Below are 16,212 nucleotides of genomic sequence, written 5' to 3'. Positions count from 1 at the left end.
CTCACCACTGGTGTCCCCAGGGCTCTGTTCTAGGCCCTCTCCTATTCTCGCTATACACCAAGTCACTTGGCTCTGTCATAACCTCACATGGTCTCTCCTATCATTGCTATGCAGATGACACACAATTAATCTTCTCCTTTCCCCCTTCTGACGACCAGGTGGCGAATCGCATCTCTGCATGTCTGGCAGACATATCAGTGTGGATGACGGATCATCACCTCAAGCTGAACCTCGGCAAGACGGAGCTGCTCTTCCTCCCGGGGAAGGACTGCCCGTTCCATGATCTCGCCATCACGGTTGACAACTCCATTGTGTCCTCCTCCCAGAGCGCTAAGAACCTTGGCGTGATCCTGGACAACACCCTGTCGTTCTCAACTAACATCAAGGCGGTGGCCCGTTCTTGTAGGTTCATGCTCTACAACATCCGCAGAGTACGACCCTGCCTCACACAGGAAGCAGCGCAGGTCCTAATCCAGGCACTTGTCATCTCCCGTCTGGATTACTGCAACTCGCTGTTGGCTGGGCTCCCTGCCTGTGCCATTAAACCCCTACAACTCATCCAGAACGCCGCAGCCCGTCTGGTGTTCAACCTTCCCAAGTTCTCTCACATCACCCCGCTCCTCCGCTCTCTCCACTGGCTTCCAGTTGAAGCTCGCATCCGCTACAAGACCATGGTGCTTGCCTACGGTGCTGTGAGGGGAACGGCACCTCAGTACCTCCAGGCTCTGATCAGGCCCTACACCCAAACAAGGGCACTGCGTTCATCCACCTCTGGCCTGCTCGCCTCCCTACCACTGAGGAAGTACAGTTCCCGCTCAGCCCAGTCAAAACTGTTCGCTGCTCTGGCCCCCCAATGGTGGAACAAACTCCCTCACGACGCCAGGACAGCGGAGTCAATCACCACCTTCCGGAGACACCTGAAACCCCACCTCTTTAAGGAATACCTAGGATAGGATAAAGTAATCCTTCTCACCCCCCCCCCCCTTAAAAGACCTAGATGCACTATTGTAAAGTGGCTGTTCCACTGGATGTCATAAGGTGAAAGCACCAATTTGTAAGTCGCTCTGGATAAGAGTGTCTGCTAAATGACTTAAATGTAATGTAAATGTAATGTAAACAGTGTAGCAGGCCTATAACATATCCATTTCTCTCTAGGAGGACTTCTTTGAACGGCTGTACGTCATGTACACCATTGGATATGCACTGTCCTTCATCTCTCTTCTTGGGGCCATTATCATCATAGGCTACTTCAGGTAAGACAGCCTTGTGTTCCAACGATTGGTCCTTTCTCCAGAAGTGTGCAGTTGTGCGCTCCTTCCCACAAATATAGTTTGCGTTATACCAGTCATTTCCTTTCGGTCTATGAAAGGAAGTGAACAAGTGCAGACCTTGGGAGAAAGGACATATATTGGGACGCAGATGTATGCCACTCGGTCTTTGCTCATCCATATATTTCTATGTGCTGCTCTATCCACCTGTGTAAATGGCACCGAGGTCATACAGCACTAAGCCTCAGCTGTTCTTCACCATTTTCCAAAAACAGTCACGCATGTAAATGAGAAGTAAAAACAAATATCCTGGCCATCCTCTTGACTCATCTCCAAATTCTCAACGAGATTTCAATCTTTATTCACCCGCTCAAAAAAAAAAACTGCCAGAGGTTTGTTGAATTCCCAATGTGTTATCACTCTGCTTTCAACCATCTAAAACCACAACTAAATTCCAATGGAAAAACAATGTTAGATTTTTAGTTGTCACCTGAATGTGTTATCACTACGCTTTCGACCATTTTAAAGCACAACAAAGTTCAAACGGGAACACAATGTCAGATATTTTGTATTTGTACAACAACTTAATGTGTTGTCACTGTGCTTCATCTAATAGCACAACCAAATGACCTCGATAACAGTTGAGATTGCAATATAAGTACATGTGCAAGCAAGTGGTCAATGCTGATCAAGATTCTGCACAGATTATTATAGCAATTGTAAAGCTCTCCACAGACCTGCAACCTTTGCATGCTATTTTGACCATGAACACTTTCTTAGGCTAACCTCAACATGTTACTCATTTTAAGTTTGAATAAACACTGCTACATTAGTTTGTAAGATAGCCTTAACTCTAGGCTATTTACTATATTAGAAAATTATTATTCAATTGTGTTTGATTGACAATACAGCTAAATATCCACATTTTAAAAGGATATCTAATGTTTGGATAGTTTCATCTGAGCCACTGGCTTAATCTTATTCTTTAACTTTTAATGTTGGTTTAGTTGGAGTCCTGAATCCAACATATCACAACATACCGCTATTTACTGTATTGCAAAAACTGAATTGTGCCACTAATTCTATTTTTGTCTACAAATGAATCATTGACATGACATGGATTCATGTTTCCAACTCAACCTAGAATCAAATGTAAAGAATAGGACTGTCATGATCCCCTAATAACAGAGTAAAACACTCCTTTGTACAAGTTAAAGAATAGGACCTAAATCAAATGAAACTTTTATTTCGTGTGCATTTAAAGTTTAATTAGACTAGATTTAGTTGGTTGAGTTGGAGACGTGAATCCAACAAATCGATGCTTTTCATTATGAGCTGTCAGTATTATGAATGCGGTTAGAGAAGGACGTCTTACTCTCAATCTTCCCTCAGTATTTCAACACAGATGCCGTTGAAAAAACCACCGTACACTGTAAAACAAACTCAAATGATCTGCGGGAAGCTGATTTGCGGTGAACCATTGTGATTTTAAAAACGTGGAATTTAGGGTATTTTACTCAATTCAGGTTATTGTCTTCAATGCAGTTAGGTTTTTATAATGTATGTGTATTAACTGTACATTTCCACATTGCTTTCAACACAAACTAGGTTTGAATGCCGAAACAAACATGTCAATGTTTAGAATTTCTCTTAGGTTTCTACTTAGTTTTTCTTAGCCACTGTCCTTTTGCAACTGCTTTGCTTTCTCTTTGGGGTTCCAGGCTGGGTAAAGCACGATATGACAACTGCTTGATGTGAAAGGGTTTTTATAAAATACATTTCATTGGACGAATATAGTGATTGTTGAGCCTTGAGTGTTTTACACCTGCCATGCAGACGCCTCCACTGCACTAGGAACTACATCCACATGCACCTGTTCGTGTCCTTCATGCTGCGTGCCGTCAGCATCTTTGTCAAAGACAAGGTGGTCCACACCAACGGAGGTCTGCAGGAGTTTGACACAGCGCTCATGGACAACTACAAGACCATCTCTGCTATGCCCCTTGACAACTCCCAGTTTGTGAGTACTGTAATGTTCTTCCCTTCAACTCAAGGTCAGTTTGTTTGTTGTATGAAGTGCACTCAAACTTAAAGGCTTGCACAACATAGCGGGGTTGATGAATAAACATTGAATAAAAGAAAATCGAAATCAAATTATATTGATCGCATACACATATTTAGCAGATGTTATTGTGGGTGTAGCGAAATGCTTGAGTTCCTAGCTCCAACAGTGTAGTAATATCTGACAATACACAACAATACACACATATGTAAAAGAACGGAATTAAGGAATATAGAAATATTAGGGTGGTCAATATTGGAGTCCGGAGTATAAATATACAGTGCTTTCGGAAAGTATTCAGACCCTTGACCCTTGGAGTCCCACAGATATGGAATCATGTAGTAACCAAAAAAGTGTTGATCGCTACATAAATAGTCATATTAAACATTCATGAAAATACAAGTGTCTCACATGTTTCGAAAACCTAGAGTCTTGCTAATCCAACTGCGTTGTCAGATTTAAAAAAGGATTTACTTGCGAAAGAATACAATGCGATTATCTGAGGATAGAGCCCCATAAAAAAACAACTATTTCAAAACAACTATTTCAACCAGCACAGGCGTAACAAAATCACAAACTGCAATAAAATAAATGGTTTACCTTTGACGATCTTCCTCTGTTTGCAATCCCAATGTTCATTGTTACACAATGAATGTTTTTTTGTTTGATAAAATCCATTTTTATAGCCTAACACGAAACATTTTGTGAACCGCTTGTGTCTTGAATTCAATCTCATTCTATTTTCGACTACACATTCGAGGTAAATACACACACAGAACGTGACTTTTCTAGTCATGTATGGTTTCATTGCAATCAACTGGTTTGTTTGTAACACAACCAAACCTGATGGGTCGTTTTGCGGGACGTATTGACTGAAAGAAACCGATTTGAAGACAACAAGTAATGACATCATTGTGCACCAATGATTTGCCTGCTGTTTCGTTGATTGACTGTATTTTAACCCAATGACCACTGATCGTCTTGAAATCTAGCTGGGTAGATAGCCAATGAGCTGAGGTAAACGGCAATATGTAATGTTTATGTGTTGGAAGACCAACCCATGTAGTAAACTCCGGCGTAAAGAGGTTCATTCGCCATTGACGATTCATACCGGAAGGAGCAACGCATGTTGCACACAGCATTATTTTGGTAAAGCGCATATTCAGCTGTTTATATATCAATCAGTATGGCAACCTAAGTCAGGAAAAGCTAAATCTAAGTCTAGATATACAGATGTACACACACTTTTAGAAGAAATTGATCGAGGACGATTCATTTAGCGATTCCCAAATGGAGGAATATTTTTTGAATGGAGAGGACATTGTTTTGGACTGGTAAGTTCTTCTCATGCTAATGCCGTTGTTTGAATAATATAAAAAAATATATATAAAATATCATTTGTGAAATTAAATAGCCTATTTGAGGCTGTTGAGGGGAGGGCAGGCCCACAACAATGGCCAAAGTGAAATGGAGTCAGTATATACAGCTGGTCTGTTGTAATATAATAAAGACAGTAGATCTAGCAGGTCTATAATAATATATTCAACCTTATGTTCCCTGTACTCTATACAGTGGGGCAAAAAAGTATTTAGTCAGCCACCAATTGTGCAAGTTCTCCCATTTAAAAAGATGAGAGAGGCCTGTAATTTTCATCATAGGTACACTTAAACTATGACAGACAAAATGAGAAAAAAAATCCAGAAAATTACATTGTAGGATTTTTAATGAATTTATTTGCAAATTATGGTGGAAAATAAGTATTTGGTCACCTACAAAAGTTTATCTCAATACTGTGTTATATACCCTTTGTTGGCAATGACAGAGCAAACGTTTTCTGTAAGTCTTCACAAGGTTTTCACACACTGTTGCTAGTATTTTGGCCCATTCCTCCATGCAGATCTCCTCTGGAGCAGTGATGTTTTGGGGCTGTTGCTGGGCAACACTGACTTTCAACTCCCTCCAAAGAATTTCTATGGGGTTGAGATCTGGTGACTGGCTAGACCACTCCAGGACCTTGAAATGCTTCTTACGAAGCTAGTCCTTCGTTGCTCGGGCGGTGTGTTTGGGATCATTGTCATGCTGAAAGACCCAGCCACATTTCATCTTCAATGCCCTTGCTGATGGAAGGAGGTTTTCACTCAAAATCTCACAATACATGGCCCCATTCATTCTTTCCTTTACACGGATCAGTCGTCCTGGTCCCTTTGCAGAAATACAGTCCCAAAGCATGATGTTTCCACCCCCATGCTTCACAGTAGGTATGGTGTTCTTTGGATGCAACTCAAAAAATGTTGTCCTCCAAACACGACGAGTTGAGTTTTTACGAGTTTTGGTTTCATCTGACCATATGACATTCTCCCAATCTTCTTCTGGATCATCCAAATGCTCTCTAGCAAACTTCAGACGGGCCTGGACATGTACTGGCTTAAGCAGGGGGACACGTCTGGCACTGCAGGATTTGAGTCCCTGGCGGCGTAGTGTGTTACTGATGGTAGACTTCGTTACTTTGGTCCCAGCTCTCACTTTCACTGAAATTGTCCCCATCATCCTATCTGAATGTTTGTTTTATCTTGTTCATTTTAAAGATGATGATGCACACTCTTGGCATTCTCTCTCAACCAGCTTCACTTGGAAGGCTTTTTCAACCGCAGACCACGTGTTATCCACGCCAGCCCAGGGCCTCCACATCATACGGGATCATCTGAGACCAGCCACCCAGACAGCTGATGTAACTGTGTGTTTGTACAACCAAAGAATTTCTGCGCAAACGGTCAGAAACCATCTCAGAGAAGCTCATCTGGGTGCTCGTCGTCCTCACCAAGGTCTTGACCTTACTGCAGTTTGGCGTCATAACCAACTTCAGTGGGCAAATGCTCACCTTCGATGGACACTGGCACACCTGTTTCAACTGTACCGAGCAGATGGCTTCGTGTGGGCGAGCGGTTTGCTCGTTGTCCACGTTGTGAACAGAGTGCTCCATGGTGGCGGTGGGGTTATGGTATGGACACGCACAAGCTACAGATAACGAACACGATTTCATTTTATAGATGGCAATTTCAATGCACAGAGATATCGTGACAAGATACTAAGGTCCATTGTCATGCCATTCATCCGCTGCCATCACCTCATCTTCCAGCATTGTAATTAGAGGTCGACCGACTGATTTTTCAACGCCGATACCGATTATTGGAGGACCAAAAAAGCCGATTCCGATTGACTATTACGAGCCTGCTGCTGCCTACCACCATTCAGTCAGACTGCTCTATCAAATATCAAATCATAGACTTAACTATAATAAACACACAGAAATACAAGGTCAAATCCGGAAACTATCACCTCAAACAAATTCTTATTTACAATGACGGTCTACTCCGGCCAAACCCAGACGACGCTGGGCCAATTTTTGCGCCACCCTTTGGAACTACCAAATACGTCTGAATGTGATACAGCCTGGATTCGAACCAGGTACTGACATGTCTTACACTGAGATGCAGTGCCTTAGACCGCTGCGCCACTCGGGAGCCCACAAAATACACATGAAGTGGGTAAAACAGTTTGTAAACATTGTGACCAGTGTTCAATTTCTATGTACTATACATAGGGCATCAGCCATTAAGGTGCAGGGTTGAGTAACCGGGTTCTTCAGACTCCTGAAGAACTGTCTGTCTGCGTGAGTGGACCATTTCAGATTGTTAGTGATGTGTATGGCGAGGAACCTTATCCACTGCGTCCCAGTGGATGGTGGTGTGCTCCCTTTGCTGTCTCCTGAAGTCCACAATCAGCTCCTTCATTTTGTTGACGATGATGGAGAGGTTATTTTCCAGGCACCACTCCGCTAGGGTCCTCACCTCCCTGTACACTGTTTCGTAGGTGTTGGTAATCAGGCCTACCATTGTTGTCGTCAGCAAACTTCATGATTACGTTGGAGATGTGCTTGGCCACGCAGTCATGGGTGAGCAGGGACTACAGGAAGGGGTTGAGCACACACCCTTGTGGAGCCCCTGTGTTGAGGATCAACGTAGTGGAGGTGTTGTTGCCTAACGTCAGGACATCTAGGATCCAATTACACAGGGTTCAGACCCAGGGCCCCAATCTTAATGATTAGCTTGGAGGGTACTATGGTGTTGAATGCTGAGCTGTAGTCAATGAACAGTATTCTGACATAGGTATTCCTGTTGTCCAGGTGGGATAGGGCAGTGTGCAGACGATTGCGTCATCCATGGATCTATTGGGGCGGTATGCAAATTGCGGTGGGTCTAGGGTGTCTGTTAAGTTATAGGTGATATGTGTTCCTTAACTAGACTGCACTTCATAATGGCAGGTGTGAGTGCCTCAGGGCGATAGTCAATTGTGTTGTTTCCCGCCATTTGTTCATTTTGGTACTCTGGTTATCAGCTGTAGTCAAACATGGTCTGGAAAGACCATTCTCTTCAGTGTGCAGTGAATTCATCCTAGCGAATGTATCCTAGATATATGACATCCTGGTGTTTACAGCATACATTTTTAGAAGTGCCACATGCTGTAAATCTTTGTTTTTGCGTACCCAGTCAGAGTACTACTTAGAACGCAGGTAGGGGTATTCAGACAGGCCTAGAGAGCTTTCCTGTATTTTTCTCTTTATTTAGACAGTTCAGAATGTAGATCTACTGTGGATGTATAGTTTGTGGAGGGAGGAAAGTGGCTGAGGTGGGGATTCAAACCCATGTCACTCCTATGCATGCATGGTCGATTGCAGCACTACCGCTGCCACACGTAACCAACGTCTTTGATAATGTTGATGACCTTGCGGCAGCAACGCCATTGAGGGAGGTTGTGATACAGCCTGACAGGACGCTCTCGATTGTGCATCTTTAAAAGTTTTGTCAGGGTTTTTGGTGAACTTAACTTTCCACCTTCACCACTGCTGTCCCTTCGATGTGGATGGGGGGGTGCTCCCTCTGCTATTTCCTGAAGTCCACGATCATCTCCTTTGTTATGTTGAGAGAGAGGTTATTATCCTAGCACTCCAAGGGCCCTCACCTCCTCCCTATAGGCTGTCTTGTTGTTATTGGTAATCAAGCCCACTACTGTTGTGTTGTCTGCAAACTTGATGATTGAGTTAGAAGCATGCATGGCCACACAGTTGTGGGTGAACAGGGAGAACAGGATGGGGCTAAGCTCGCACCCTTGTGGGGCCCCAGTGTTGAGGGTCAGCGAAGTGTAGATGTTGTTTCCTACCTTCACCACCTGGGGACGGCCCGTCAGAAAGTCCACGACCCAATTACACAGGGTGGGGTTGAGACCCAGGGCCTCCAGCTTGATGATGAGCTTGGAGGGTCCTGTGATGTTGAAAGCTGAGCTGTAGTCAATGAACAGCATTCTTACATACTGTAGGTATTCCTCTTGTCCAGGTGGGATAGGGCAGTGTGACGGCGATTGCATCGTCTGTGGACTTGTTGTGGCGGTATGCAAACTGAAGTGGGTCTACGGTGGCCGGGAAGGTGAAGGTGATATAATCCTTGACTAGTCTCTCAAAGCACTTCATGATGACAGAGGTGACTGCTACGGAGTGGTTGTATTTAGTTCAGTTATCTTTGCCTTCTTGGGTACAGGAACAATGGTGGCCATCTTGAAGCATGTGGGGACAGCAGACTGGGATAGGGAGTGATTGAATATGTCCGTAAACACACCAGCCAGCTGGTACGCGCATGCCCTGAGGACGCGGCTAGGGATGCCGTCTGGGCCAGCAGCCTTGTGAGGGTTAACACATTTAAATGTTTTACTCACGTCGGTCATGGAGAAGGAGGGGGGTGCAGTCCTTGTTAGTGGGCCGCGACGGTGGCACTGTTCTATCCTCAAAGTGGGCAAAGAAGGTGTTCTTAGTTTGTCTGGAAGCTTGACGTCCGTGACATGGCTAGTTTTCTTTTTGTAGTCTGTTATTTCCTGTAGACCCTGCCACATACGGCTCGTGTCTGAGCCACTGAATTGCGGGCCCACTTTGTCCCTGAACCGGCATTTTGATTGCCTTGCGGAGGGGATAACTACACTGTTTATATTCAGCCATATTCCCAGACCTCTTTCCATGGTTAAATGCAGTGGTTCGCGCTTTCAGATTTGCGCGAATGCTGCCACCCATCCACGGTTTCTGGTTAGGGTAGGTTTTAATAGTCACAGTGGATACATCTCCAATGCACTTCTTTAAACTCACTCACCGAGTCAGCGTATAGATCAATGTTATCTGAGACTGACCGGAACATATCCCAGTCCACGTGATCAAAACAATCTTGAAAGTTGGACTCCGATTGGTCAGACCAGCGTTGAATGGTTCTAGTCACTGGTACATCCTGTTTGAGTTTCTGCCTATAAGACGGTAGGAGCAAGATGGCGTCGTGGTCGGATTTTCCAAAGGAAGGGCGGGGGAGGGCTTTGTATGCATCTCGGAAGTTAGAGTAGCAGTGACCGAGTGTATTACACCCGCGCGTAGTGCAGTCAATATGCTGATAGAATTTAGGTTGCCTTGTTCTCAAATTTGCTTTGTTAATATCCCCAGCTACAGTAAATGCAGCCTCAGGATATATAGTTTCCAGTTTACATAGAGTCCAGTGAAGTTCCTTGAGGGCAGTCTTGGTGTCTGCTTGAGGGGGAATGTACACCACTGTGACGATAACTGACCAGAATTCTCTTGGGAGATAATATGGCCGGCACTTGATTGTAAGGAATTCTAGGACGGGTGAGCAGAAGGACTTCCTGTATGTTCTGATTACACGAGTCATTAATCATGAAGCATACACCCCCGCCCTTTCTCTTCTCTATCGGTGCGATGCATGGAGAAGCCCGGTGGCTGAACCGATTCCAACAACATATCCTGAGAGAGCCATGTTTCCATGAAACAGAGGATGTTACAATCTCTGATGTCTCTCTGGAAGACAACCCTTGCTCGAATTTAATCTACCTTGTTGCCTAGTGACTGGACATTGGCGAGTAGTATACTTGGGAGCAGTGGGCGATGTGCAGGTCTACGGAGCCTGACCAGGAGGCCGCTCGGTCTGCCCCTTCTGTGATGCCGTTGTTTTGGCTCGGCTTCTGGGATTAGATCCATTGTCCTGAGTGTTGGTCCAGAGGATCCGCTTCGGGAAAGTTGTATTCCTGGTCGTAATGTTGGTAAGTTGACGTTGCTTTTATATCCAATAGTTCTTCCCGGCTGTATGTAATAAGACTTAAGATTTCCTGGGGTAACAGTGTAAGAAATAATACATTAAAAAAACTAAATAGGACTCGAAGCGAGGCGACCATCTCTGTCGGCGCCATCTTGTTGTTCCAGTTTTTCCTCTGTCAGGATATCCCCAGGCAGGCGGCAATTTCCTCTACACAAATATCTCCATCACGACAGACAAACATCAGGGAAAGAGAATAACATTCAAAGGTTTTTATTTTCCCAGAACTTAATTTTTATTACTAGAAAAACATACTATTTAGTTAACTATCTAGTTTGCATTTCTAGAAAAAAAGACTATTCCCTCAGCAGGTAAATCATAACAAACGGGACGATTTGTGCATAGATAAAAAATTTAAAAATAAAAACTTCTGTTTGCACCAACACATCTGATATCCCTACTATGACTAATACTTCAATCAGTCAGGATCTGTTTTGTGATCACAAAGCATTCTGTGTGGTTCAGCTCGTGGGACTAACAATCACTTTTTTTCATTTGTGCTTTATTGACAGATAGATTAGAGTGGGAGATACGTGAGGAGGAGACAGTGAGAAGGGGGCATATGCAGGGATTGAACCCTGTCGCTGGCAGGGAGCTGCATATGTGTATGGAGCCGAAAGTGTTACCACTGGACCACAGATCTTTGCACTACAGGATATTTTTAACAATCTGTTGATTTTACCAGGTTGGATGCAAGATTACTGTGTTGCTCTTCATTTACTTCCTGGCAACCAACTACTACTGGATCCTGGTAGAGGGGCTGTACCTCCACAGCCTCATCTTCATGGCCTTCTACTCCAACACCAAATACCTGTGGGGCTTAACCCTGATTGGATGGGGTGAGCTGCTCTGCCATCTTAGAAACGCATGCAGTCACCCAATCACAACAGCGCTCATGTTGTTGACGGCCACTATAGCTGTTATTCAAAATAGGAAAAGCACTCCGACATACGAGTTTGCTTGTTGCAGGTGTGTGGTGATCATTTTATATCTTAAAAGAAGAAACTAGAATCTCACTGCTCTTGCCGGTATCAATTTAATGTATTCAGAGTACTGAAGATCTTAAGGCAATCATTGTCCTCTCTAATTACAGGTGTCCCTGCTCTCTTCGTCGCCGCTTGGGCTGTTGTCCGGGCAACGCTGGCAGACGCACGGTGGGTGAGAGTGACACGCCGCCCCCTCCTTCACCTACCATATCCGTGTAACACATACACCTCCAGGAAAACACTTTTAAGTGGAGGAGCCCATGGCAGCATGCAGGAGCCTGCTGAGATGAACTCTGTGCATCAGCTGTCTAGGCTCCCCGCAATCATCTGGCTTGGAAACAGGATCTCCCGAGGTGTTGCAGAACTCTTGTTCTCATTCAGTCAGCGGCCTACTTGCCTTATTGTTGCAGCTGCACACCTTTGCCTCTTCTCACAGCCGCTGTGTGTGCGGAAAGCCCTGAGTCTGGCAAGAGAGACTACACTTTTGTTGCACCTCAACATGCACTGTTTTGAGAGCAGTAAGGAACTCCTGCAGTACAAATGTACTCTAATCTCTCTCTCTTTCCCTTTCCTTCTCCCCCAGATGCTGGGAGTTAAGTGCTGGTAACATTAAATGGATCTATCAAGTTCCCATCCTTACAGCCATTGGTGTAAGTGGCTTCAATTGCGGTATAATGACTCTCCCCAATTCATCAATCATTGCCAATGAGGCGAGAATCTAGTCGTTTGCATGCATTACTAGAAGGTTACATTCCTGACTCCTATCTTGGTTTTAAAAAAGTGTTTTATTCTTAGTACAGCTGAATTCATGTTCAAGTGTTAGCAACTTTGGTCAAGCTTATAGCTTAGTTTGCTCTGCACAACTCTACAACTGCATTTCTGGGTGAAGTTCTTATTTCGGGAGATAAAATAAAGAAATTAAATAAAGACAAATAAGAGAGTGCCAAGAAATGCTGACATACAAAAAATAAGTGCTGGTCCTCACAAAGATCTGGTGGCTTTTTATCATGCATAAACTACTTGCTGTAGCTCTCAGACAAACTATGTTTATGTATAATACTCTTGAAGAACTCAAATCCGAAGAGAGGATTTAATCTGCTTTTCTCTTGTCCAGAAGCTTTCAATCTGCCCCTTGGAAGAATGGAGTGACACCTTGCTCCCTGGTATACAGTATACCTGTCCCTGCTCCCTAGTGGCCTAGTGACTCCCTGGTGTACAGTATACCTGTCCCTGCTCCCTAGTGGCCTAGTGACTCCCTGGTATACAGTATACCTGTCCCTGCTCCCTAGTGGCCTAGTGACTCCCTGGTGTACAGTATACCTGTCCCTGCTCCCTAGTGGCTTAGTGACTCCCTGGTGTACAGTATACCTGTCCCTGCTCCCTAGTGGCTTAGTGACTCCCTGGTGTACAGTATACCTGTCCCTGCTCCCTAGTGGCCTAGTGACTCCCTGGTATACAGTATACCTGTCCGTGCTCCCTAGTGGCTTAGTGACTCCCTGGTATACAGTATACCTGTCCCTGCTCCCTAGTGGCTTAGTGACTCCCTGGTGTACAGTATACCTGTCCCTGCTCCCTAGTGGCCTAGTGACTCCCTGGTGTACAGTATACCTGTCCCTGCTCCCTAGTGGCTTGGTGACTCCCTGGTGTACAGTATACCTGTCCTTGCCCCCTAGTGGCTTAGTGACTCCCTGGTGTACAGTATACCTGTCCCTGCTCCCTAGTGGCCTAGTGACTCCCTGGTATACAGTATACCTTTCTCTATTCCCTAGTGGCTTATTGACTCCCTGGTATACAGTATAACTGTCCCTGCTCCCTAGTGGCTTAGTGACTCCCTGGTATACAGTATACCTGTCCCTGCTCCCTAGTGGCCTAGGGACTCCCTGGTATACAGTATACCTGTCCCTGCTCCCTAGTGGCTTAGTGACTCCCTGGTGTACAGTATACCTGTCCCTGCTCCCTAGTGGCCTAGTGACTCCCTGGTGTACAGTATACCTGTCCCTGCTCCCTAGTGGCCTAGGGACTCCCTGGTGTACAGTATACCTGTCCCTGCTCCCTAGTGGCCTAGTGACTCCCTGGTATACAGTATATCTGTCCCTGTTCCCTAGTGGCCTAGTGACTCCCTGGTATACAGTATATCTGTCCCTGCTCCCTAGTGGCTTAGTGACTCCCTGGTGTACAGTATACCTGTCCCTGCTCCCTAGTGGCCGAGGGACTCCCTGGTATACAGTGTCCCTGCTCCCTAGTGGCTTAGTGACTCCCTGGTGTACAGTATACCTGTCCATGCTCCTTAGTGGCCGAGGGACTCCCTGGTATACAGTGTCCCTGCTCCCTAGTGGCCTAGTGACTACCTGGTATACAGTATACCTGTCCATGCTCCCTAGTGGCTTAGTGACTCCCTGGTGTACAGTATACCTGTCCCTGCTCCCTAGTGGTGGACTTAGTGACCTGTCCCTGCCCTGCTCTAGTGTGTACAGTATACCTGTCCCTGCTCCCTAGTGGCTTAGTGACTCCCTGGTGTACAGTATACCTGTCCCTGCTCCCTAGTGGCTTAGTGACTCCCTGGTGTACAGTATACCTGTCCCTGCTCCCTAGTGGCCTAGTGACTCCCTGGTGTACAGTATACCTGTCCCTGCTCCCTAGTGGCTTAGTGACTCCCTGCTCCCTAGTGGCCTAGGACTCCCTGTACAGTATACCTGTCCCTGCTCCCTAGTGGCCTAGTGACTCCCTGGTGTACAGTATACCTGTCCCTGCTCCCTAGTGGCCTAGTGACTATACCTGGTGTACAGTATACCTGTCCCTGCTCCCTAGTGGCTTAGTGACTCCCTGGTATACAGTATACCTGTCCCTGCTCCCTAGTGGCCTAGTGACTCCCTGGTGTACAGTATACCTGGTCCCTAGTGGCAGACTCCCTGGTGTACAGTATACCTGTCCCTGCTCCCTAGTGGCCTAGTGACTCCCTGGTGTACAGTATACCTGTCCCTGCTCCCTAGTGGCCTAGTGACTCCCTGGTGTACAGTATACCTGTCCCTGCTCCCTAGTGGCCTAGTGACTCCCTGGTGTACAGTATACCTGTCCCTCCCTGACTCCCTAGTGGCCTAGGGACTCCCTGGTGTACAGTATACCTGTCCCTGCTCCCTAGTGGCCTAGTGACTCCCTGGTGTACAGTATACCTGTCCCTGCTCCCTAGTGGCCTAGTGACTACCTGGTGTACAGCATACCTGTCCCTGCTCCCTAGTGGCCTAGTGACTCCCTGGTGTACAGTATACCTGTCCCTGCTCCCTAGTGGCCTAGTGACTCCCTGGTGTACAGTACACCTGTCCCTGCTCCCTAGTGGCCTAGGGACTCCCTGGTGTACAGTACACCTGTCCCTGCTCCCTAGTGGCCTAGGGACTCCCTGGTGTACAGTATACCTGTCCCTGCTCCTTAGTGGCCGAGGGACTCCCTGGTGTACAGTATACCTGTCCCTGCTCCCTAGTGGCCTAGGGACTCCCTGGTGTACAGTATACCCTTCCCTGCTCCTTAGTGGCCGAGGGACTCCCTGGTGTACAGTATACCTGTCCCTGCTCCCTAGTGGCTTATTGACTCCCTGGTGTACAGTATACCTGTCCCTGCTCCCTAGTGGCTTAGTGACTCCCTGGTGTACAGTATACCTGTCCCTGCTCCCTAGTGGCCTAGTGACTCCCTGGTATACAGTATACCTGTGCCTGCTCCCTAGTGGCTTGGTGACTCCCTGGTGTACAGTATACCTGTCCCTGCTCCCTAGTGGCCTAGTGACTCCCTGGTGTACAGTATACCTGTCCCTGCTCCCTAGTGGCCTAGTGACTCCCTGGTGTACAGTATACCTGTCCCTGCTCCCTAGTGGCCTAGGGACTCCCTGGTATACAGTATACCTGTCCCTGCTCCCTAGTGGCCTAGTGACTCCCTGGTATACAGTATACCTGTCCCTGCTCCCTAGTGGCCTAGTGACTCCCTGGTGTACAGTATACCTGTCCCTGCTCCCTAGTGGCCTAGTGACTCCCTGGTATACAGTATACCTGTCCCTGCTCCCTAGTGGCCTAGTGACTCCCTGGTGTACAGTATACCTGTCCCTGCTCCCTAGTGGCCTAGTGACTCCCTGGTGTACAGTATACCTGTCCCTGCTCCCTAGTGGCCTAGGGACTCCCTGGTGTACAGTATACCTGTCCCTGCTCCCTAGTGGCTCCCTGGTGTACAGTATACCTGTCCCTGCTCCCTAGTGACTCCCTGGTGTACAGCATCAATCTGACCATGTCACCTACAGAACGGTAGAACTACTACAATGAGACAATCTGACCATGTCACCCACAGAACGGTAGCCCTACTACAATGAGACAATCTGACCATGTCAGCTACAGAACAGTAGCCCTACTACAATGAGACAATCTGACCATGTCACCTACAGAACAGTAGCCCTACTACAATGAGACAATCTGACCATGTCACCCACAGAACGGTAGAACTACTACAATGAGACAATCTGACCATGTCACATACAGAACGGTAGCCCCACTACAATGAGACAATCTGACCATGTCACCCACAGAACGGTAGCCCCACTACAATGAGACAATCTGACCATGTCACCCACAGAACGGTAGCCCCACTACAATGAGACAATCTGACCATGTCACCCACAGAACGGTAGCCCCACTACAATGAGACAATCTGACCATGTCACCCACAGA

The 16,212-nt window shown here is 46.3% G+C and overlaps 1 protein-coding gene across 1 annotated transcript in view; it reads left to right on the top strand.

Moving 5' to 3' along the window:
* The window catches only part of LOC115134294 (parathyroid hormone 2 receptor-like), a 42,364-nt gene that overhangs the window by 14,833 nt on the left and 11,319 nt on the right, over positions 1-16,212 (top strand). The window contains exons 5-9 of the mRNA XM_029668117.2: positions 1,156-1,253; positions 3,105-3,288; positions 11,209-11,362; positions 11,617-11,677; positions 12,093-12,159. Of these exons, the coding sequence (XP_029523977.1) occupies positions 1,156-1,253; positions 3,105-3,288; positions 11,209-11,362; positions 11,617-11,677; positions 12,093-12,159 (564 nt within the window). The remainder of the gene's footprint in view (positions 1-1,155; positions 1,254-3,104; positions 3,289-11,208; positions 11,363-11,616; positions 11,678-12,092; positions 12,160-16,212) is intronic.

Source organism: Oncorhynchus nerka, linkage group LG2, assembly GCF_034236695.1.
Source record: "Oncorhynchus nerka isolate Pitt River linkage group LG2, Oner_Uvic_2.0, whole genome shotgun sequence".
NCBI lineage: Eukaryota > Metazoa > Chordata > Actinopteri > Salmoniformes > Salmonidae > Oncorhynchus > Oncorhynchus nerka.
The sequence above is the reverse complement of the archived record's forward strand: the minus strand, read 5'-3'. Positions and strand labels throughout refer to the sequence as shown.